Raw genomic sequence first — 24,077 nt, forward strand, 5'->3', positions numbered from 1 at the left:
CTCTGGCCCCGGGTCGCGTCAGAAACAGCCGCGGGGCACCACGGGAGATAGAGTCCTCAAGTCTGGGATCTCCATTAAATGAGCTGCCTGCTGCCCTACAGCTCCCAGGAGGCATTGCGGCTCAAGGGGCCGTGGGGCGGCTTTGGGGCGTAGGCAAGGAGCGAGCCTTTGCGCGCAAAGGCCTAGGGGAGCTGTAGTCTGGTTCTCAATCTTGGTGCTGTGAGTGGGTCTTTTCTTAGGGCCTCTTTAAGGGCAAGTTTAGGAGCCCGGCGGCCTGGAGGTGGGACAGTCACCCGAAACCGAGGGCTTACATCAGAATCGAGCTTTGTGGGCGCTCTAGGGTTTGGGCCCTTAGCGAGATCCCAGACAACAGGTTTTGGACCTGAAGAGCTGCAAAATTCACGGAGAGAGACTGATCCCTCCAGCCGGCTGGCTCCACCCCGCCTCAATTTCTTCCCCGACTGCTGGCGTGCCGTCGGGGTGAGTCAGGGCGAATGCCAGGGCGGAGGCAGATGGTGGTTAGCCTAATTACGGCTGTTATTGTTGCGATGATTATGCCACCTTTACACAGTAGTCACTGCTTTATTACCAGGCTGGCACCCTCCGGGGGCTGGTTTTAGCAACCCGAGACACCGCGGTGCCATCGACACGAGGCCCAAACCCGTAAACCAGCCTTGCAGCCTGAGGGCTACACGGATGCCCACGGCGAGAATTACCCCTCCCCTTTGTTTTGAAGTAGAACCAATCCCGGCACAGCGAGTTTAGTTTTAAAATAACCAGGGCTGTGGGAGGGGCCTGGCCCCCACTTGGGGCGGGGCTGGGGCTCCGGTTACGTCAGCCACTGCTAAGGTTGTGGCTGCGGGGAAGTAGCAGGTAATAGAAACTTGGCCAAGGGCCCAGGGGATTATTGACTTTTGACTTTCCTGCCAAGCTATCTCTCTTGCTTTTTAGGGCTCTTGCAGTCGGCAAAGAGGAAACACAGCGACAGAAACCAGTGTACAAGACACGAGAAAGGCAAAGTGGAGAAGCATGTTGCTGCGCTGGGAGTCAGGACGCCAAGGTTCAATTCCTAGCCCCATGGCTGTCTCATGATTCACCATTCACCCTGTGCCCACTTCCCCTCTTTCACAAACATCGAGATGCTCTCACACAGCCAAGAAGTAAAAAGGCCCTTCCCTCCAGATCTCAGTTTTCCCTGGAAAACTAGAAGCAGCAGCAGCAGCAGTGGCTCACCTCTGGTGATCCTTTCAGGAGTTCAGACCTGGTGGAGTCCTTGGCTTCCCCTCGACCACAAGGAGGGAGGCAGGGTGGTTGCTGTCCACGTGGCATAACTCCCCAAAGCAGTGGGAGTAGAAGGACCAAAATCTGTAAAAGGGCCTAGCAGATCCAGCCAATTTTGTGGTCTTCAGTGGTTGAAAGCACACATGACTTCTCTCTTCTCGACTCTGTTCCACTGAAGGAAGGTTATACTGCAGAGGTCAACTCCAGCCAGTGGCACAACCCCTCCAGGGAAACTGCTAATAGAGGCTGAGACTGAGGAACTCAGGAAGAGATCTCAAGAAGGATGGGGGTTGGGAGAGCCAAGTCCATTCCCCCAACATTCTCACCACCACCAGCTCTGGGCTCTCTTGATAACCAGGGCCTGCTGCACTCACCTGATAACACTTGTCCTCTCATCTTCCTGGGTCTTTCAGCCACCCAACACACACTTCCTCCATCCCAATTTTTTAATTAAGCTATTTATTTATTTATTTATTTATTTATTTATTTATTTATTTAGAGAGCACACGAGCAGGGGAGGGGCAGAGAGAGAGGGAGAGACAGAGAGAATCCCAAGCAGGCTCTGCACCACCAGCACAGAGCCGATGTGAGGCTCAAACTCAGAAACTGTGAGATCATGACTTGGGCCTAAATCAAGAGTCAGATGCTTAACTGACTGAGCCCCCCAGGAGCCCCGAGGTTTATTTTTATGTTTAGATTTTTAATCCATGTGGAATTTATCCTTATGTATGAACTAATTTGATTTTTTTCCCTTCTAAACGGATAGGGAGCTGTCTCAAGTTACTTGTTTTAAAAAGTCACCCTCATCATACACTAAGATCTACATACACATGGATCTGATTCTGGACTCTCTCCTGTTTTATTATTTGTTTGTTTATTCCTGATCCAACACCACAGTATTTTAATCATTGTACTTTTATAGTATGTTTTGATTTCTGCTCCTTACTTCCTGAGACACACCCCTCCTGGCCTCCATGACACACTTGTTTATTCTTCATTATACCTCTCTGGCTACTCCTTACTCCCCTCCACAGTCTCTTCTCTCTCTGCGCATCCCCTAAATATTAGTGTCTTCAGGATCCTAGCTCATCCTTATTCTACTTGCCTTCCCTGGGTGATCTTATACACACCTATACTGATGACTCTCAAACACATCTCTATTATCAATGGTGTTCCTAAATATCTCTTTACTGTCCAATGGAACAGGAAACTCACTATATAAAAAATGGAACTCATCTTTTCTCCATACCTACACACCAGTAAACCTGGTCTTCCTTTAGTGTTCTCCCTTCATTGAATGGCACAACTGGCCATATAGTTGTTCATCTTAAAAAACCTGCTTGTCTTAGTAGTCTCTATCCCTTCTCCTCTTCCTGGGGACAACCACCAAGTCATGGTCATTGGACATCCTAAATATCTCTAGGGTTCACCCAATTCTCTCCACCCTACCGTGACTGCCATAGTTCAGGCCTCTTTTATCAATGCACTTGGGTAACCGCAGTCACTAGCTTTAATTGGTATTCCTGCTTCCTCTCTCATCCTCCCTGTAATATAATCTATCCACTGCAGCCAGTGTAGAGATTAAATTTATAAATTTAATCATGTCACTCCCCTACTTAAAGCTTTCAAAGCTTCCTCATCCCCCTACAGGATCAAGTTTAAACTTTTTAACATGGCTTATAAAGCTTTGCCATAATCTGGATCCTGTTTGTCTACCACAGCCTTAACTCTTTATAATGTGAACCCTTTTCATTCCTTGGATGAAGGATGCTCTTGTCTCTCAAGGTCTCCAGGATAGGTAGGTCCTCCTCTTTACCTTTACTCATCCTATAGGTCACAGTTTCTTGGGCACATTTCCTCTGGGACCATCCCTCTCTTCCACATCAGCTAGGTTAGGCACTCGGTTCTTCGCATCCACAGCCCGTGCACCCCTCACTGTATATAATTCATCACGTGGGATCGTATTTATAGGTGGCAAACCCCTTGAGGACAGCGACTGCCTCCTGTTTGTTTGCCACAGTCTCCAGCACCTAGGACAGGGCCTGGCACGAAGTAGGTGCCCAGCGAATAGTGAACGCAGGAGAGAATGCGTGAGGGCGAGGGTCCTCTGGAAGGCAGAACTTAGTGTCTGAGACAGCGTGGGTTCTCTGTACAGTTAGGGCTCGGCGTACCTGTGAGGGAGTGTTGCTAGGGAGCATAGGGATCAAAACCTAGCTCGGCCCAGCCTCCATTACTGCGGCGGTGCAGTGCCCCCGCCCCTCCACCGCCGAAGCGGAAGTGGAGGCGTGGGCTTCCCATGATACCTCGCGGGGCGCCTGTTCAAACCGCACGGAGAAGAGGGAGGAGGTAGTGATGGCGGCTCCGGAGCCGGAAGTGCTGTGTCCGGCCACAGTACCTGGTAAGGACTGGGGTCCGGAGCTCGGGGAGCCTTGGGGACCTGTTTCTTCTCCACACCGCTCTCCAGTCTTTTAGCCCATGACCCTTTCTCTGGCCCTTCTTCCTTGTCTCCATTTCCTGGCTCCCGCCCGGCCCCACGGACTCCATCGCCCCCTCGGTCCTGGATCCCACTGGTTCGTCCCCACTGTTGTCTTCCTCTGGGCGGCACTCTGGACCCCGCTTGATTACAGTTACAGTAAACTAATTTCCCCAGATCAGGGATTCCACTTTCTGAGCGGAGGCCTGGTCACGGTGTCTGAAATTCTCCTTTCCCCCAGCTTCCATCCGGCGTCACTTAAATCCCCGTAAGCGTCTGGGGTCGGGAGTCTCCTAGCCGCCACCCACACAGGAGTTTGCGGAGGGAATGTGTCGGGCTGTTCCCTCCGCAGTACAAGGGAATGAGAAGACTGACTTTGGCTTTTAAGTTTTTCAAGTGTCTGCCTTGTTCCTCTGCGCACCTACTAGAATTGGAATGGTATGAGAAGTCAGAGGAAACCCACGCCCCCCAGATAGAACTACTTGAGACTACCTCCGCTCAAGAACCTTCCAACCTTTCGGAGCCCTTTCGCCCCAGAGACTGCATGGTGCCAGTGGTGTTTCCCGGGCCTGTGAGCCAGGAAGGCTGCTGTCGGTTTACTTGTGAACTTCTAAAGCATATCATGTACCAACGCCAACAACTGCCTCTGCCCTATGAACAGCTTAAGCACTTCTACCGAAAACCTTCTCCCCAGGTAGGCACAGGCTTTGGGAGAAAGCTGGTGGGGAGACTGTGATGATTAGACCGTAAACAGCTGTAAAGGGGTTCTGAAGAGTCTTCAGGGCCTGTCAGCCTAAGCAGCTGTAAGGAATGTGTTTCAGCCCCAGGACTTTAGTTAGTTTCTCCTCACCCCAGTCTTTGATATTGATAGCCTAACCCCTCTCGCATTTTCTCATTTTCTTTTTTGGAAAACTGCTATTGTGTTGCATTTTGGCTTCATGAACTGACCCTGTAGTTTTAGTGTTTTTTCTCCCCCAGTTTTTAATTTTTTTAATTTTTTTTATTTTTTTGAGTTTATTTATTTATTTTGAGAGAGAGAGAGCATGCAAGCAGGGGAGAGGCAGAGAGAGAGAAAGAGGGAAGCAGGCTTGGCAGGCTCAGCACAGAGCCTGACTTGGGGCTGGAACTCCCAAACTGGGAGATCATGACCTGAGCCGAAATCAAGTCAGACACTTAACTGACTGAGCCATCCAGGCACCCCATCTCCCCAAATTTTCATCTCTTTGTTTTTATGTTTTACTTTATGGGGCACTTCCTTGACTTGATATTCTAACTCTTCTATAATTTTTTTCTTTTTTGGCAATCATAGTCTTAAGAGCTCTTTTTCATGTTTCTTCTTTTTTTGTTTTTTTTTTAAGCTTATTTATCTATTTTGAGAGAGAGAGAGAGAGCGTGCGTGCACAAGCGGGGTAGGGGCAGAGGTAGAGGGGGAGAGAATCCCAAGCAGGCTCCATGCTGCCAGCACAGAGACTGACACGGGGCTCAAACCCACAAACTGTGAGATCATGACCTGAGTGGAAATCAAGAGTTGGATGCTTAACCAACTGAGCCACCCAGATGCCTCTCATGTTTCTTAAAAAAAAAAAAAAAAAAAATTGTTTTTAACATTTATTTATTTTTGAGAAGAGAGACAGAGCATGAGCGGGGGAGGAGAGAGAAAGAGGGAGACACAGAATCCGAAACAGGCTCTGGGCTCTGCGCTGTCAGCACAGAGCCCGACGCGGGGCTTGAACTCACAGACTGTGAGATCATGACCTGAGCTGAAGTCGGAGGCTTAACTGACCGAGCCACCCAGGTGCCCCATCATGTTTCTTTTTTAAATAGCATCCTATTGTTTCACATCTATATGATTTTCTTTTACTTGAGAATATTAATTGCTGTATTTTTGAAGTTGTCCTCTGTTCCTTTCAGTTTCTTTTAGATTCATTTTCCTGCTTGTTTTGGTCTCGGTCATGTTAGAGGCTTTTATTCTGTCTCTGGTGAGGGATACCTGGATGGCTCAGTCAGTTGAGTGTCCGACTGGCTCAAGTCATGATCTCATGTTCATGGGTTCCAGCCCTACATCGGGCTCTGTGCCGACAGCTCAGAGCCTGGAGCCTGCTTCAGATTCTGTGTCTCCCTCTCTGCCCCTTTCTCTCTCTTGCTCTCTCTCTCTCTCTCTCTCAAAAATAAACATTTTTTATTTCAAAAAATTTTTTTTAATGTTTTTTTAAATTTATTTTTGAGACAGAGACAGAGCATGAGCAGGGGAGGGGCAGAGAGAGAGAGGGAAACACAGAATCTGAAGCAGGCTCCAGGCTCCAAGCTGTTAGCACAGAGCCCAAGGCGGGGCTCAAACTCACGGACTGTGAGATCATGACCTAAGCTGAAGTCGGACACTTAACCGACTAAGCCACCCAGGTGCCCCTAAATAAACATTTAAAAAAAAACAAAAACCATAAATTGGTGAAAGCTCTGTATGCCTGGCTGGGCCTTGTGAGCTGATAGACTTCAAGGATACTGGGTAGGAATCTCGTGGTCTCTTTGGAGGACTCTAAAACATCAGTATTGGAAAGTCTTCTCTCTGGAGAAGACTGGATGGAGGAAATTGGCAGGTGATCTAAGGGTCCTCACAGAGGTTTTCATGCAGTCCCCCTCTTTTCATTCTTCTGTGATGCCTGAATTGCCAGTTCCTAAGCCTTTCTGGGGTTCTGCAGTATGAATCATTTTGCTTTCATGGGCCTTCCCTCTGTTAGCGCTTGGTAATAAGCTCCCTTGAACTCTTCCATGTGCCTTCTGTTTTCCAAAAATTTGTTGTTGCTTTTGTCTGTTTCCCAGTTCTCTTTGCCCTTGGGAATTCTTTCTTTCCCCCCTCCCTCCCTTTTTCCCCTTCCTTTTTCCCCTTCCTTTTCCCCTCATTTAGTATTTCAGATGGGACCACAAATAAGCATGTGTTCAATTTTTCATGTTTAACTGGAAGACCAACTGCAGAATCACCTTTCTCAAGCCAAATTATCCCCATTTCCTGTTATCACTCATGGCACAGCAAAATTTGCTACTTGCCATGCCACCAGATCTCCTTGACTATTTTAGTTGCTTATTTCCGGATGCTCTCCTGCTTCAGAGTACTGTCTTTCTGTTCTTTTTATTTATTTTTATTTATTTTTTTAATTTACATCCAAGTTAGCATATAGTGCAACAATGATTTCAGGAGTAGATTCCTTAATGCCCCCTTACCTGTGTAGCCCACAACCCCTACAGGAACCCTCTGTTTGTTCTCCATATTTGAGTCTCTTATGTTTTTGTTTCCCTCCCTGGTTTGTTTTTGTTTTTTTTGTTTTTTTTTTTAATGTTTACCCTGAGACAGAGACAGAGCATGAATGGGGGAGGGTCAGAGAGAGAGGGAGACACAGAATCAGAAGCAGGCTCCAGGCTCTGAGCTGTCAGCACAGAGCCCAACGCGGGGCTCGAACTCAAGGACCACGAGATCATGACCTGAGCTGAAGTCGGATGCTTAACCAACTGAGCTACCCAGGCGCCCCTCTCCCTCCCTGTTTTTATATTATTTTTGCTTCCCTTCCCTTATGCTCATCTGTTTTGTGTCTTAAAAGTCCTCATATGAGTGAAGTCATATGATTTTGTCTTTCTCTGACTAATTTTGCTTAGCATAATACCCTCTAGTTCTATCCACGTAGTTGCGAATGGCAAGATTTCATTCTTTTTGATTGCTGAGTAATACTCCATTGTATTTATATACCACATCTTCTTTATTCATCTGTCGATGGACATTTGGGCTCTTTCCATACTTTGGCTATTGTTGATAGTGCTGCTATAAACATTGGGGTGCATGTGACACTTCAAAACAGCACACCTGTATCGTTTGGATAAATACCTAGTAGTGCAATTGGTGAGTCATAGGGTAGTTCTATTTTTAATTTTTTGAGGAACCTCCATATTGTTTTCCAGGGTGGCTGCACCAGTTTGTATTCCCACCTGTCTTTCTGTTCTAAATGTGGGAAAAAATATGGTTTTGTATAAAGAATACATTTTCCTTTTTGATTTATTGCCCTCTGATAAAATCCACTGTCTTTGCCGTGGAAGCCCAGTCCCAGAAGTCTACTGCATCCCAACAGGTATCTTCAGAGGGCAATGGCTTCCCCCATCTTGTCCTTCCCTTTCACGATTCTTTGTCCTCACAGGCAGAAGAGGTGATGAAGAAGAAACCTCGGGCCACTGTTGAGGTGAGCAGCAGGAAATGCCAACAATCCCTGGCAGAACTGGAGAGTGTCCTCAGCCACCTAGAGGGTCTCTTTGCCCGGACACTAGTACCCCGAGTGCTAATCCTCCTTGGCGGCAGTGCCCTAAATCCCAAGGAGTTCTACGAGCTTGACTTGTCCCGGTTGGCCCCCAACAGCATGGACCAGAGCCTGAGCACAGCAGCTTGTTTGCGCCGTCTCTTCCGAGCCATTTTCATGGCTGATGCCTTCAGTGAGCTACAGGCTCCTCCACTCATGGGCACCATTGTCATGGCACAGGGGCACCGTGACTGTGGAGAAGATTGGTTTCAACCCAAGCTCAACTATCGAGTGCCTACCCGGGGTCACAAACTGACTGTGACCCTGTCCTGTGGCAGGCCCTCTATCCCAACCACAGCCTGGGAGGACTACGTTTGGTTCCAGGCACCAGTGACACTTAAAGGCTTCCATGAGTGAATGGGGATGCTTCTTAATCATGAACACAATGGCTTCAGTTATCTTCCCCCCTCTGGCACCAGGTCACCCATCTTTTGCTTAGAGCTAGAGTTGTTTCCTGGTGAGAGGAATGTTCTGTTCTTCCGGCTGCCTGCCTCCCTTCCTCAGACTTCCTGGTGGGCTGATTGTATGGCTGTGGCTGTCATAATTATCATTGAACAACATCTCTTTGAATCAAAGGTTGATTTTCCCAGAAGGTGCTGGGTGAGGCATTTCTGTTCATGGATGGAAAACAAGTATGAGTCCATAGACAGACACTCTTATGGAAGTGGCTTTTTGCTGTGGCCTTTCAGAATTTTTACCAGGGACATAATGAACTTAAATGTAAAAATGAATGGATCCATATTAAATTATCTGAGACTCTTGTTTTAAAGATTTCCAGGGTTCAGATGGAATATTTTATCTTTCTCCTTGGTCTCTTATGCTCCAGGGCTTCTAGGATTTTTTCGACTGCAGTTCTTTCTCTTTATCAGCCCCAGGCCGATCTGGGAAGTTAAGTGACTTGGCCAAAGTTCTATAACACTTTGATGTCAGAGTTGGGACTAGAGTCCTCATCAGCTGACTCCTAGCCTGGCATTTTTTCCTTGTCACATACTGGTATTTGTGATCATTAAAGTATGTGTGCCCCAGGTCACACAGGGGAAGGGGGCTGAGAGACTGGGCTAAGAGAGAGTCTTTGTAAAGCCTGTGGGATCTGCTCCTGAGGCCAAATGGCCTTTTGGGGATTCTGCCTAGCCTGTCTGCATTGCAGCTGTGTGGTCACCGCTGGCAGTTACTGTTGGCAGTATTGTCCTTAGGCAAACCCCGCTCTCCCGCCTGTGGCAGTTCCTCCTCAGCTGCACCTCTGAATTGGCCCTCCTGATCCTTGCTGTTCTCCCCAGCTTGATGGTGTCCTGACTGCTAAGCACTGATGCTCTTAGTTCCTGAGAACACCTGCTTATTTCTTGGAAGCGAATTGAAGACAGAATCCTTACCTTGCTGGTGTTGGAGATAGGTAGGTAGGTAGGTGTGTGTGTGTGTGTGTGTGTGTGTGTGTGTGTAAATGGGGACAATATAAATATTTACTATTTTTTATTTTTAAGAAGAATGTTTTTGTCTTTTAAGAAAAAATAGTTTATATTGTATATTACATTTTAAGCACTTTACATACATTATCTCATGTAACAACCTTCCATAGTACGTATTGTTCCCAGTTTATAGATGAGGCTTGGGGAAATTGAACAACTTGCCTACATGGTGAAACCTGGATTCTAACCCAGTCCACTTGGCTCCAGAGGCTTAGTACTGTGTGGTCTTACTCTGAAATAGTTAACCTGATTCAGTCTGCCAAAAGTGGTAGCATCGGAAGGCCTCAGGACTTCCTTTTCTGGCTTCACAATGGTTCCTGACAAGGCACCTGCCATTAATAAGTGGTAAGTAAATCTGGAATCAATGAGAACAAAAGGTCTGAGTTACTTTCAGGGCTATGACCAATTGAAGCCTATTTCACCAGTTAGAATTTCTGCTAGTTTTCTATCTGAGGATGTTGCCTTACAAAAGGAACGGGGCCATACCTCCCACTTGGGAATGGATAGACCAAAGGGTCTGAGCAGAGGGAGAGTTTTCAACAGGGGACTTACAAATTGTTTTTTGAGATGGAAGACACATTGGACCATCAGCTCCCTCAAATTTTAAAAGTCTTTATAAACAATGTCCAGATAATCAAAACAAAGTAATTATCTGGGTAATTTAGACACTTATTTCTCTCTTGGCTTGGCACTGGGGCTCAGGTCATTCTAATTCCATGAGTCCTCTCCAAAGGAATCCAGAAATGAGATCAGTTAATATTAACAAGTCCAATCTCCTTCCCTGACAACAAGCTTGCTGTAGGCATCTGTTCATCTGTTTGACCTTGGCTGGGGACTCCAGAGGTGGGTGTGAAGTAGTCTCTCTAGCCCAGGGAGTGAAGAGCCCCAGCTGCAGTGGGGTTCTGGCCTTTCATGTGTTGCTACCATTTGGGCCTAAAGGCAACTGTTGTGGTGCCCGAGATAGCTAAATGTAGGTGGCAAGTGATGTCATCCTTTTGTAAATGTCATCCTTTTTGTATTTCTCTTCACATCCTGTTTTCCCAAGGCGTAGCTCTGTACCTTGCCCCAGTGCCTAGGTTTCCATTTGTCACTTGGGTGGAATAGTCCTATGGAAGGAGTAAATAGACATCTCATGAAGACTGAAGAGTGGAACGATGGACCCCATTCTGTAGGGCTTGGGGGTGGGGGCAGGGGGATTAATTATCTTAGATCCCTAGACTTTTTTATTATTTCAATGTTTGTTTATTTTTGAGGGAGAGAGCATGCACAGGGGAGGGGCAGAAAGCGGGAGACAGAGGATCCAAAATAGGCTCTGTGCTGTGAGCACTGAGCGGAATGGGGGGCTTGAACTCACAAACTGCGAGATCATGACCTGAGTGGAAATCAAGAGTTGGGTGCTTAACCCACTGAGCCACGTAGGTGCTCCAGATTCTTAGACTTTTAGAGCCAGGAGGATCACAAATTCTTTACACAATTCTGAGGCTAAGAAGGGACACAACTGGAGTGAAATAACACGGCTAATGTCACTGTTCTGTTTTCTTCCCGAGCCCCCATTCCATATAGAATGAGGACTCAATAAATGTCAACTATTTGAAGGGGTCAGGGAAAGGCAAAAATATCTATGGAACTGGGGACCTTCAATCCCACACCGTAGCCTACCTATGTTAGGGGAAACTACGCCATTACTGTCACAGCTGAACACATGAGGTCCCCAATGCAAGAAGGAAAGTATGGGAGCTAGTGTGCGACCCAGCTTTTCTGAAGGGCTGGGTGGGGAGCAGGGCTGGCCTGAGGCTCTAAGAGGGCGGGGCCCACAGGCGGTGAGTGGAATCCTTACTGCCCTACGGAGGGCAGGGCTTTGGTCTCCATGGAGACAGCTTCTCCTAGCAACCTGGCAGGCGTTGAGCCGAGCCTTGGGCACGATGGACGCAGAGAACCTCCTGCTGTCGCTGGAGCTGGCGTCCGGCAGTGGGCAGGGCCTCAGCCCGGACCGTCGGGCCTCTCTACTTACCTCTCTCCTGCTGGTGAAACGCGACTACCGCTATGATCGGGTCCTCTTCTGGGGCCGCATCCTCGGCCTTGTCGCCGATTACTACATCGCGCAGGGCCTGAGTGAGGACCAGCTCGCACCACGCAAGACCCTCTACAGGTGGAGCCAGAGGCCCCGGGCTACTGAAGGGGGCGCCACTAGGAGGTTGGGATGGGGTGGGTGTGGATGGAATCGAAAGGAGCGAGGCCTATAGGGCAAGGTGGGGTGGGGGTGGGGGGCATGAGAACAGCGCAGAGCAGGGGCGGGACAGGGAGAGGAGAACAATTTGGAGGCTGGTGGGTTTATAACAGAGGCCGGGCTAAGAACGTAGGCAGAGCAAGGTGAAAGTTCCTGGACAATGGAGACCTGGAGTGGACGCTAGGTACGTCCTGGTATTGAGGGCAGTTTGGAAAGGGTTAGAAGCCCTGGAGGGTAATGAGGTGCTGTTTAGAAGGGGATGCAGGAGCATCTTTGGTGGAGTAGGAGTTGGCTCACAAAAGGAGGCAGTCTAGGAAGTAGAGAACCAATGCAGAATAGTAGAAGAGGGATATCAAACGGGAAAATTCACTGGACGCTACCATACAGGGCCATCCTGCCAGTCTTGACTACCCGCAGCGATGCTGGGAAGCTCACCACCTTACAAAACAACCCTTTCAGGCCGCAGGGAGTTGGGAGACTTCATGTATCTGTCGTGTGTCAATGCAACATTGATTGGATGCGTTCTGTGTAGACAGGGTTACAAAGATGGCCAAGTCTCACCAGTCTCCAAGTTATTCACATCCTGGGAAGGAAGACTGACACATAACCCTGCAATTACAGCAAAGTGTGTTAACACCTGAACAGAAATGTATACAAAGGGGGACCAAGGCCTTCTAGAGAGCAATTAAATAAGACTGCTAAGGGAGTAAGAGATCTGTTGAGATCTGAAAGCTGATGAGTTCCTCAGGAAGGTGTGAGGGGAAGGCATGCCAGTTAGAGGGAATGGTTCTGCAATCTTGGCTGCAATGGACTTGGAGTGTTTGGGAGAACAGCAGGTAGGTAAACATGATAGTGGCGGGCAAGGGTGTTTATGCAGACTGGATGGAGAGGCTCGGGGAGGGGGTGGTTGAACTTTGTTTGTAGGCTATGGGGAGCCATTGAGGGGCCTTAAGCAACAAGAGCCTGTTTATATCTGAGTGGGCATGCCAGCCTGGAAGTGGGTGAGCATTCAGGAGTGTGTTGCAGTGTCTGGATGAAGGAGACTGAAAGGAAGAGGTAGCTGAGAGAATAGGGGAGGAGATGGGTGGGAAAGATGTAGACGGTAGCACTGTCAGGACTTGGGTCTGAATGGGGCAGGTGAAGAAGAGGTCAAGGTTGACCCTCCTTCCAGCTAAGGCAGTTGGGTAAGTGCTGGTGCCACCCGCAGGGACAGAAATCCAGAAGTAGGACGAGGGAAGCCCCAGTGAACTTGATATGAGGTGACTGGGGAGCAGGGTCATAAGGAGGCACATTAAAGTACAAAGCTGAAGTCCAGATAAAAAAATCTGGACTGAAGATAAAGATTTGGGACTCATTTTGTTCCATAAGATTTTATCTCTTCAGCACCTACTATGTGCCAGGCATTGATCTAGGCACCAGGAATTCAGTAGTAAATGAGACAAAGTCCTTGCCTCTATAGAGTTTACATTATAGTGTGTGTGTGTGTGTGTGTGTGTGAGAAACAATATATAAACACACATACATTGCATGTCTGCTGGTGCGCAGTGCCGAGAGGGATAGAGAATACAGGATGGGGTACTGTTTTAAATAGGGCGGTCAGAGACAGTCTCTCTGATAAGGTAACATTTGTGAAGAGGCCTGAAGCAACTGAGAAAGTGAGCTATGTGTTTATCTGAAGGAAGGGAATTCCAGGCAAGTGAAAAGGGCTCAAGGCAGATGTGTGTTTAGTGTTGGTGGAACCCCATAGAAGCTAGTGCGGCTGGAGAGGAGTAAGTGAGCAGGAGCATTGTAAGACATGAGGTCAGAGAGGTAAGGGACCGAGGACAATCTTGCAGGGCTTTGTGGGCATTGCAAGCAGTGGGCTTCATGGGAAGTGTGGGAAGCTTGTGCACAGAGACATGATCTAGCAGTTGGGTGGGAATGAGACTGAAAGGGGAGCAGACATGGAATTGGGGAGACCAGTTAGGAGGCTACTGTAATATCTAGGTAAGAGTAGATAGGGACTTGGACCAGTGGGGAATAGTGGAGTGGTAAGAGGTGGTTGGATTCTGGATACCAACTAGACAGTACCTAAGTCTCTTAAGAGTCAGGTGGGCCAGCCTGCAGAGAGAAAAAGAGGAGCAAGAATAGATCCCTGGGAATATTTAGGGCAGTGAAGGAGGGAGAAGGGAGATGTCAAAGGAAACAGAAATGGAATGCATTTGTTGGTTTTTAAGTCCCATGAATGACCTCCTAAGCCATTTTTTGGGATGGTGGGGGCAGAAATGACCATGTAGTGGGCAGAGTGAAGGGGAGGGGAAGAAAGGCTTTCACAGAGCAAGTTGTTATGGGATATTTATTTAGAGAGCGAGCATGGGGGAGAGGGGCAGAGGGAGAAAGAAAGAATCCCAAGTAGACTGAATCCCACAACCCCAGGATCATGACCTAAGCCAAAAATAGGAGTCAGATGCTCAACCGGCTGAGCCACCAACGTGCCCCTGAGGTGTTTTTTGTTTTTTGTTTTTGTTTTTGTTTTTTTTTTTAAAGTAGGCCTCCCATCCAATGTGGGGCTTGAACTCATGACTCTGACATCAAGTAGCATATACTCTACGGACTGAGCCAGCCAGGCACCCCTGTTCTGAGATTATTATTCAGAGCTGGAGAGAGAGGAGAGGGGGACAGGAAGAGGATATTTTTTAGCAGGCCATGGACTTGGGGGGTGTTGATTTGGGAAGCTGAGAAGTTTTGATGTCGAGAAAGGAGCCAGCAGAGAGGGAAGGGCAGAAAGATGAGCAGCCTGCGACACAGGCCAAGTGGGTTAGAGTGGAGGGGAGGATGCCCTCTCCTGGTGGGAGGGGAAAGAAGCATCTGGCTGGTCAGCGCTGGAGACCTCAGAGGATGGGCCCTGCGGCCTGAGCTGGCTTCCCTGAGAAATGCGGGAAGACGGCCATGCTGTTGGTTCAGCAGGCAGGCTGAGCATGAATTTGGGGTTCAGCAAAGCGGAGTTGCCTGTAATTGAGGTTCTAGAAACTCATCAGGAATCTCACAGTACAGATATCTAGGAAGAAGTTCTTGGAATTTTGGCATACATGAAGCTTTTGTGAACTTTTACAAAATAAAATGGAATTTGCATCACATGTGGGGGTGGGGTACACCTTCCAAGGGGAGAGCTGTGACTGACTCTTTTCTTGAGCTTCATCCCTCAAGAGAAGGGGCAGTGGCAGGAAGCCTGAGTGAGAGGGGTAGTTGGGAACCAGGTCCGTGGGGATGTTGTTGGCAGCCTGAACTGCATGGAGTGGAGCCTCTTGCCCCCTGCCACGGAGGAGATGATGGCACAGACGTCTGTGGTGAAGGGCCGCTTCATGGGGGACCCCTCACATGAGTATGAACACACTGAGCTGCAGAAGATAAACGAGGGCGGAAAGGTCTTTGAAGAGGAAGTGGTGGTAAGTGAAGACAAGAGGAGGAGGACAAAGAAAGCCTGGGCTATCCAAACCCCAGCCCAATAGAAATTGTGGGGGCATCAGCATAACCCCACTCAGCTCCTGAGCGACACGGGGGAGAGTGGATGAGCCACTCTGTCAGCCACCTGGCTCTGGGCAGGGGCGGGGAGAGGGGGGGTCTGTGTTGTGCTCTGGGGCACTGGGATGTGCACAGCCTCTTGTATCTTTTTATATGTTTTTATTTTTCTAGATAATATATCCACATGGCTCGAAATTCAAAGACACAAAAAGGAATTTAGCGAAAATGTCCCTCTCATCCCTGTCTACCGGTCACCCAGGCCCACATTCTGGGAGGGGGGGGGCATCAATGTAACCATTGTATGTGTATGTGCACGCGTGTCCAAATCTTGCTACACAAATTGCAGTCTGGATCAGAAGCATCACCATGCCCTGCGAGTTAGGAATGTACAATCTTGGGCTGGGATCAGGATCTGAATTTTAACACATTCCGAGGGGATTCGAATACACATTAAAGTTTCAGAAGCTCAACTTCCGAGACACTTTATGCAAATGCAAGCCTCGGCAAATACCTTACCTCTACATATTCTCTGTTTATCTTAAGAGAAAACAAGTGGCAGCATATTATGAACACAGCTCTGCACCTTGCTTTTTTTTTTTTTTTACCTAATATATTTTGGGGGTCTTTCTATGTCAGTGCTCTAAAGAGCCTCCCCATTCTTTTTACCATTGCATGAATGTACCAAATTTCACGAGTCTTATTCATGAAATGCAGGTCTCCAAGTTTTAGCTCTGACAAGCAGGGGCACAGTGAATGACCTTGTACATAACGTCATTTCCATTTTATGTGCACGCTGTCTGAAGGTTCAATTCCTACAAATGGAATTGCTAGGTCAAAACATAAGGAGCTCAACATATTGAAACTCGACAAACCTGGAATTCAAAACACAGTCTTTGCCCTTGAACCTGGATGATACCAAAAGTCTAGGTCTAGGCCTGTGATGCCTCACCTGGCATCCCCACTCCTCTTCCCCTTTCCCCCTGACAAACTTAACCCCCCTGAGTCTTATTCCTGTAAAATTGGGATAATTATAACTACTTTGTAGGCTTGTGCATATTACATGAGGTGACACAGTTGAAGCCCCTGGCCTGGCCACATACTGAGTCTTAGTTTCTATCTAATTTATAAAATTTCTTGTTGGCAGCTCATGGGAAATAGGTGGCTGAGTGACTCTCAGGGTCCCTGGTGACACATTTTCCCTGTCAAGTGCTGCTTTTCCCACAGACACCTCTATGAAGTCCTTTTATTCAGGGTGACCCTTGATATTGATTGTAACCAAATTTCATCTGCATAAAAATGTTATAATATGAGGTGATGCTTGAGAAATAATGTTAAAGAGCAGGATCTGAAACAATATGAACTGTGACTCTAATTTTGTTTTATATAAATATATATATATATATATATATATATATATATATATGGAAATATACCAATATGTTATTAGTGATTCTCTTTAGGAGGTGGGATTTTAAGTGGTTTTAATTCAAGTATTTTATTTATTTTTTAAAGTTTGTTATTTTGAGAGAGAGAAGAGAGAGAGTTGGGAGGGGCACAGAGAGAGGGAGAGAGAGAATCCCAAGCAGGCTCTGCACCATCAGCCCAGAGTCTGATGTGGGGTTTGAACTCATGAACCACAAGATCATGAACTGAGCCAAAAGAAACCAAGAGTTGGCTGGTTAACGACTGAGCCAGTCAGGCACCCCTCCTTTAAGTATTTAATTACTGATTTCTGTATTACCTAATATTCTACAACAAGCATGATTGCTTTTGTATTTTAAAAAGGCAAAATAAGAACATTTAAATATGATATGTTTCTGGAAGAGAATATAAGAAGCTGTTAATGGTGGTTGTCTCCAGTGAAGGCAGTTGGGGGGCTAGGGATGGGGCAAGAGAGACTACTTTTTTATAGTAGTTTTAAATATTGCACGATCAGTCTGTATTAACAATTTAAAAAAGAGGTAGGGAGGGAAGGAAGGAAGAACGGAAGAAAATCTTGAGCGGAGGGAAGGCGAGGGCTTGCCCAGCATGATTTTCCATGGAATTGGCATTACACTGTGGTGACCCAGGTCAGATGGTCATACAGAGGGCCTTTGCGCCAGTGGTGAGTGGGCACAGTACTCTGGCAGGATGGCTCATCCCGTCTCCTTAGGTCCAAATCAAGGAAGAGACCCGCTTGGTGTCTATCATCGACCAGATTGACAAGGCTGTGGCTATCATCCCCCGAGGAGCCCTTTTTAAGACCCCTTTTGGACCTATCCATGTCAATCGGACTTTTGAAGGTGAGTTCTCCAGGGCCCCTCTCAAGGGCAGGAAAGCATCTCTTTCCAAGCATAGTCGGATACATTCTGAGAATTCTGGGGAAACTGTTCACTTCCTCAGAGAAAGAACAGCTGTGGCCATATCACTTGGAAAGATGTGCCCAATGGCCTGGCATCGGTGGTTGGCATGGGCTGCCCAGTCACTGGACCCCACTCTTTTCTGCCTGAGGGTTCTCCTACCTGGGTCCCAGGCTTTGCGTGGGTCTGGGCTCCCTGCCTTTCCTACCTTCTTCCTCTTTGATCTCTCCTCATTGCAGGGCCTGGGGCAAGCTTTGGCTGACAGAACACTACTCCTTTTTCTCCCTTTAGTTCTCGGTCAGTCTCTGACTGAGTCGTTTGCAGGCCCCTCCATGTGGTCCCTGTGCATGGAGAAAGGGGGTGCTGTGTGGTTTGGGGCTGACCATACCACCTTCTTTTAGGACTCTCCTTGTCTGAAGCCAAGAAGCTCAGTTCCTACTTCCACTTCAGGGAGCCTGTTCAGCTGAAGAACAAGACCTTGCTTGAGAAGGCTGACCTGGATCCCTCCCTGGACTTCATGGACTCCTTAGAGCATGACATCCCCAAAGGTAATAGCCCATTACCTTGAGGACATTGGGTCCGCCCCCAGGTCAGAGCAGTGGGCCATGCTATCTGCCATTCTCCTCTGAGATTGGAACCAAGGGCCCGAGTGGGAACGGGTGGCTCACTGGAGGTCCTTGAGGGTGGGGGCTTCCCCAGGGCCCAATACAGGCTCAGCTCATAATAAACAGACGGTACGTGTCTGCAGACAAAAGGAAGTACTGTCTTCCACAGAAAGGAAGTCCCTCGGTGCCTCTTCTGATTTCCATTATTGGTCTTGAAGGAGGCAGGTTGAGAATCCTCCCCCAACCATCTCTGAAAAGATCCCTGAAAATACCAGCCACACATCCATCTCCGTTGTAAGTTCTGCGGTTAGATCCGGTGCTTGTCACATAGCTGGTGCTCCGTGAGTGGCTGCTGACCGACCGAAGGGCAAACCACCTGCTAAGGAAATGAGTTCTGTACATTTGCTTCCTGCTATGTGTGTGGTACTTTTTAATCTTAAGACATGCAGCCTCCGAGGTCTTCCCGTTCTTCTGGGCCCACCTGGCCCAGGCACACACCCAGAGTTTGGGGGATGGGGTCACAGAGACCCCATTTCCTTCCTCTGAGCTTCACAAGCCCTGGGAAGACGCTCTTGCTCAGATGCCCTAGCCCAAGACAGTTGCCAGGCTCTGGGCAACTGGGGGCCAGACTCAAGGTGCTGATGCAGCACCCCTGCCTCTTTTCCTCCCCGTGTTTGGTGTTTCTCCAACCGGAGGGACCTGCTGTTGATGATGGCAACGCTAGGGACAGCGATAAGGATAGCAATGATGACGCATAAAAGCAATGGCACTACTTGTGTGCCAGGCGTTACACTCAGCCCTCTCCATCCCTTATCATCACAGCCAACCTGGGAGGTAGAGACCGTTGTTATCCCCATTTTACAGGTGAAGAAACAGGGCTAAAGTCCACGACACAGCAAATGTTAGAGCCTTAGACTCCAGGCCTCTGGCATGAACTGTGGGGTCAAGTAGATTAGTGTTTCCTTCTAAGCAGGTAGTGGGAACAGCAGGACAACACCCACGCCCACCACACAGGGGAAACACTTCTGAGGAGCCACGGCCACTCCCAGTCAGGGTGAGAGCGGGATGGCAGAGGCAAGGGCTCTGGGCTGGGATTCCGAATCTGCCACTTACTCGCTGTGTAATCTCGGGCAAGCTCCTCAGTCTCCCCGTGCCTCCATTTCCTCATTCCCCCAAGGGAATACTGACCTTTTCTACCTCATTGGGTTGTCGTGAGAACTGAGTTAGTGCGCACACAAAATGCTTATAGCAGTGCCTCACACACAGTAGGGACTCAAATGAAAATCAGGAATTCTATTAGTGCTATTTTGAGCGGCAAAAAGGCCTTAGAGGGGAGCTGGGGCAGGCCAGGGAGGATCGAGAAGGCCAAGGGGTAGGAGGCCTAGGGCAAGGTGGCAGGAGCTGCCAGCGGCTCGTGAACAGGTCTGTGACAATAAGGCACTGGTGCATGGAGGGATGAAATAGGGCCACACAAGGATCTGGAGGCCATTTCATGGCTACTGAAGCACCCCAGGGGCCAGTGATGGTCCCAAGTGGGTAAGGGCTGCCAGCAAGGAATGGCCACTCTGGCCGCTGCCACACGGGGGTACCCGAGTCAAACCTCCCGGAGCTTAGAAAGGGGCCCATGGTGTGGGGGGTGGAAGTGTGGGGGGTCAGGGGAAAAGCAGACACTCTGATTTTGCTCCCAGACTCCCTTACCTGCCAGGGAGGGAGGAGAGGGTGCTGGGAGGCTGTCTGCAAAGCAGATATTGGCCACAGGGCCTGGCTGCTAAGTGGGGCCCAGGAGTTCTTCCCTGGGACGTCAGCACTGGCTGGAGGAATGGATTTGGGCAGTCGCTTTCTGCCCAGGTAGGATCAGTTTCCTTTCTGGGACTGAGGTGACTGTTTAGGGAACTCTGTCACCTGTTAGCAGGTATGGTTTAGGTTGGGCCTGTCCCCAGGACTCCTGCTCTCTGTGCCTGTGGAGGTAGGGCCAGCTCAGCAGCTTGTTCCTGGGCAAGCCCTGGCTGAAGAGAGGATGGGGAGGTAGGGACGTTGCCTGGTGCCACCACTACCCTCCCTGGCTGTCCTGCTGTGCCCTGGGGTCTGCAGAGTTTTGTGGGAGTGGGTAGCTCTGGGGGCAGCCTTCTTCCTTGTGCATGAAGGGCAGCAGCCGAGAGTTCTCGGAACTTGGGCTGCAGTCAGGTGGGACAGATGGAGCACCAGGTCAGGCCAGACTTCTCGGCAGCACTCTGCCGTTCAGTGCTCCTTAACCTTTCACTGAGCAGATAGCCACTGAGCAGGTGCCGTGTGCCAGGCTGCAGGATGCTGTTGTGACCAAGACGACACCGTCTTTGCCTCGCAGAGTTTTGAAAGATCAAATGAAACTGGATGGGTAGTGAAAATGTAAAATAGAAGGTGCCTCACACAAAAGGTCACCGGTGCCCTAGGGAGCAGGGCTCCTCTCCTTACCCCACTTGAAGGCTGGAGCCCACAGATCTCAGGAAACTGCCGGGTGCCGGACCGCTTGGGCTCCAGCACTTGTGAGCCAGGCAGCAACGCCCAGTTCAGGCAGCAGAGGGCAGCAAGATGCCTGCCTGCCAGGAGAACTACCTTTCAAATGTGGCCTTGGTTGGGGAGGAGGCAGGGGACAGGAATCAGGAATGCTGCAGACAGGTGAGGAACACAGTGCCCAGATCAGCTTTCTCTTGGGGGTGTGTGTGCAGGTGGCTCCTTCCACCCAGTCCCTTGGAAGCCTGGCTGACGGGTGCTTCTGGACCAGGGGGCTTGCCCATAACTTGTGGCCCTGGTGTGGGGGGAGCGGCTGCTCTGAGAAAAGGGACCCATGGCTATTTCTGTGTTTGTGAGAAGTGTGGGGCTGATTTGAGGAGAAAGTTTAAAACCATCTGCTGTGGCTGGAGAGCCCTGTTCCCTAGTCTGGCCCCCCCTCCCCCTCAAATGTAATCTCAGAGCTTTGCTACCCTTTTTTCCAGGAGGGCAGGAGAATGTAATTATGACACGTACCCTAGACTGAGGCTTCCACTAGCAAAGTGAGACCCCTGACCCTGGGGCAACCCAGGAGGACTTCCTGCCAAGAGGCTCCATTCCTGATTTACTAACTTGCCCCCCAACACATCCTCAAAAAACAGCTTGTAGAGGACTGGCTGGCTGCCAGGGAGCAGGACGTGCGTTTTGGGGACTTGGGAGAGACCAGGACCGTAGGAGGCTGCTTCCTTTGGAGTCTGAGAGGACATGGTGGCAGTGGCTGGGTCCAGCCTTTCCAGCATTTGCAATAAAAGTGGGTGAAGGTGACAGCAAGTGCCTGGCTCTCCAGGTAGACGCTACGTGACTCCTGGCACGTTGAGAGTCTGTGTTTCCTGGGCGACCAGCTGAGCCAGGGACAAGGAGGACAGGAGTGTGACAGGAATGCAAGGGAGGGAGGGAGGCAGTGCTGTTGGCTGGCCGGGCCCTCACACGCCACTTCCGTTCTCCATCAGCACCCTGCTTGGCACTGCCCCCTTACCCCAGTGGGGGCACTGCATTTCTCTAGCATCCCTGCCATCTTTCCCCTTGCTCTTGGTGGGGGTGGGGACGCTTCATCTACTGGGGAGCAGGAGGTAGGGGGCCAAACTGTAGGTGGGCAGCCTTGTGCAAGGGAAGGTCAGGAGCCGGCCCCTGCCAGGGTGTGTCAAAGGGCTGGCAACTGTGAACTGAGAGCAGTCTAGGCTGGGGGACTCCAGGATTTCATTTCTCCAGGGCATTTGGCTCAGGCAGGCTGTAAGCTGCCCTCCTGGGTGGACAGAGACAAGTGAGGCAGAGCCTGACCCTTTTCAGTTCAAGAAAGCTGTGGGACTGTGGGCTCCAAGGGCAGGGACTGTCCCCAGATGATGCTCTGGGTACTGTGTGTGACTGGATTGGGTGGGGGGGGTGGTTAGGGAACGTACCTTCCTGGGGTCTGTGCTTCTGGCCAAAAGCTGAATACGGTGCACTGGGACACTCTGTTCTGTCACACCCTTGCTCTCATTACCCTCAGGCAACCTGTTTTCTGTAATGAGTGACTGGGAAAGCAGCAGGCTAGGGCCTCTCGAACTCTGAGGGCAGGTCTGGGAGGCAGAGAACCTCAGGTGCCCAGACAGGAAAGTTGTAGGAGCTAGGGGAACTACTACCCCCTTTTCTGGCCAGCCAGTGCCCCAGTCGGGGCTGGTAACCCAGGGGCCCTCTTCCTTCTCGACGCCGCTGGCCAGCACCGTGTGGGCTTGGGGGAGTGGAGTGAAGCCCACACTGTGGCTCCTACTTCACCTTCTCCTGAAGGGGCGGTGGCACCTGGCGCAGGCTGCTGCAGTGCTCAGCTGGGCTCTGAGCCGGCGGCCTCTCCTGAGCAGGCCTGTGCCAGCTGACCTACATGCACCCGGGGAAGCTCTGGCTTTGACCTGGGGAAGGTGATGGCCCCCTGAGCGGGGTTGAGCCGCCATTGGGCCCAGGGGCTCCCGGTGGCCAGGTCTGTCAGACACAGGGTGGCCCCTGGTGGGTGCGGACTGAGCCGTGAGGCTGTTGGGTGTGGAGTGACCAGGGTGGGCCGTGGCTGGAGGAGGCCTGTGGGAAGCTGGGGTGGTGGGAGCCAAGCAGCCGGGCTGAGCTGGCAGCCGATGAAGGCCTCAGCGCAGCTCTCAGTGCATCACTGGCTGGTCCAACACCAAAACCTTCAAAGCATTTGCCTTTCTGGCAGGGCCCGGAGCAGAGCTGTGGCTGGGCCGGGGAGAGGCCTCAGTGCGCAGGGGAATAGAAGCTCCAGATCTGCATCCAGAGGCGATTTTCCCAGGCTCCTTCCTCCCACACAGGGGCTCCCTCCCTTGGTTCTGGAGCTGGATCAGGCCCTTCCCGCCAAGTCCTCATGGCTGCACAACTCAGCCCCGGGCTGGGCCGCTTCTGTCTGGGGAGCAAAAATCCAGGGCAGAACCCAGCACACACAAAGGCTCATCAGCTGCAGCCCAAGTCCCCTCCTGCCAAGCATGGCTCCCAGGCTCCCAGCTGCCAGGAAGGGCTATTGAGCTGGGAGGCCCGAAACAGCCCAACTTCTGTGCGTCCCCGGTCAGGTCTAATCCGTCCCGGAGCAGAGGCTTCTGGGGCTGCGGAAGAGAAAGCAAAGTGGCTAAGAGGACAGACTGCACCAGGACTGCAGGCCACTGGTGACTACCTCTCAAATAGGGCGAGGAAGCCTGGGAAAGCCTCCCCGAGCTGGGCCCCATCTCCCCGGCCTGCAGACTCCACTTCCTCCCCCACTCAACCTTTAACTAGACTTGCTGACAGGAACAAAATGGACTAGGGTGTGCTTCACCTCTTTTCATTTCCTTTGCCCTCCCTCTGGAAGTGGTTTTAATGAGCAGCAAAATGGCTACAAGGCAATCAGGAGGAGGAAAGCGCCAGATAATTAAATTGTCTTCCCTCTTCCCAGCGGAACCTTAGCACCCAGGCCAGGCTGCCTAGGGCCTTTGCACACAGGGTAGGGCTCTGGCTCCATGGCAGCCAAGGTCTCCCCTCCTGCCCGCTTCTTCCCAGGGTCCTGGAGCATCCAGATGGAGAGGGGCAACGCACTGGTGGTGCTGCGCAGCCTGCTCTGGCCAGGCCTCACCTTCTTCCATGCTCCCCGCACCAAGAACTGTGGCTACATCTACGTGGGTACCGGTGAGAAGAACATAGACCTCCCCTTCATGCTCTAGGGGGGGCAGGGGTGTCAGCCTGGAGGGTTTATGTAGAGTCTGAACATTATTTTCAAAAATTGCAGTGGATTTGCTGTCTGTTCTGTTTTGCTGCTTCTCCACACCTCCACCTTCATCTGGTGGCCAGGCTCTGAGGAGAGGCCACTGCGCTGGTAGAC

The 24,077-nt window shown here is 50.2% G+C and overlaps 2 protein-coding genes and 1 long non-coding RNA gene across 4 annotated transcripts; all 3 read left to right on the forward strand.

Moving 5' to 3' along the window:
* Positions 1-61: 61 nt before the first annotated feature.
* On the forward strand, positions 62-1,152 carry LOC115513989. Its single transcript, XR_003968850.1, has 2 exons — positions 62-480; positions 952-1,152. It is a non-coding gene; the product is annotated as an uncharacterized LOC115513989 (long non-coding RNA).
* An 836-nt stretch (positions 1,153-1,988) lies between these two features.
* On the forward strand, positions 1,989-8,861 carry LOC115513986 (MAD2L1 binding protein). Of its 2 annotated transcripts, none has more exons than XM_030315598.1 (3): positions 1,989-3,679; positions 3,996-4,448; positions 7,933-8,861. In XM_030315598.1, the coding sequence occupies exons 2-3, from the start codon at positions 4,116-4,118 to the stop codon at positions 8,443-8,445; spliced, it is 846 nt and encodes a 281-aa protein (XP_030171458.1). In that variant the 5' UTR covers positions 1,989-3,679; positions 3,996-4,115; the 3' UTR covers positions 8,446-8,861. The 2 variants fall into 2 exon arrangements, with proteins under 2 accessions (XP_030171458.1, XP_030171459.1); XM_030315599.1 differs by having other exon boundaries at positions 1,990-3,679; positions 4,183-4,448.
* A 2,050-nt stretch (positions 8,862-10,911) lies between these two features.
* RSPH9 (radial spoke head component 9) lies at positions 10,912-24,048 on the forward strand. The gene is made up of 5 exons (XM_030315597.1): positions 10,912-11,700; positions 15,038-15,203; positions 17,432-17,561; positions 18,020-18,166; positions 23,759-24,048. Exons 1-5 carry the CDS (start codon positions 11,282-11,284, stop codon positions 23,917-23,919), a joined length of 1,023 nt encoding a protein of 340 aa, XP_030171457.1. The 5' UTR covers positions 10,912-11,281; the 3' UTR covers positions 23,920-24,048.
* Positions 24,049-24,077: the final 29 nt, after the last annotated feature.

This window comes from Lynx canadensis, chromosome B2, assembly GCF_007474595.2.
Source record: "Lynx canadensis isolate LIC74 chromosome B2, mLynCan4.pri.v2, whole genome shotgun sequence".
NCBI classification, from domain to species: Eukaryota; Metazoa; Chordata; class Mammalia; order Carnivora; family Felidae; genus Lynx; species Lynx canadensis.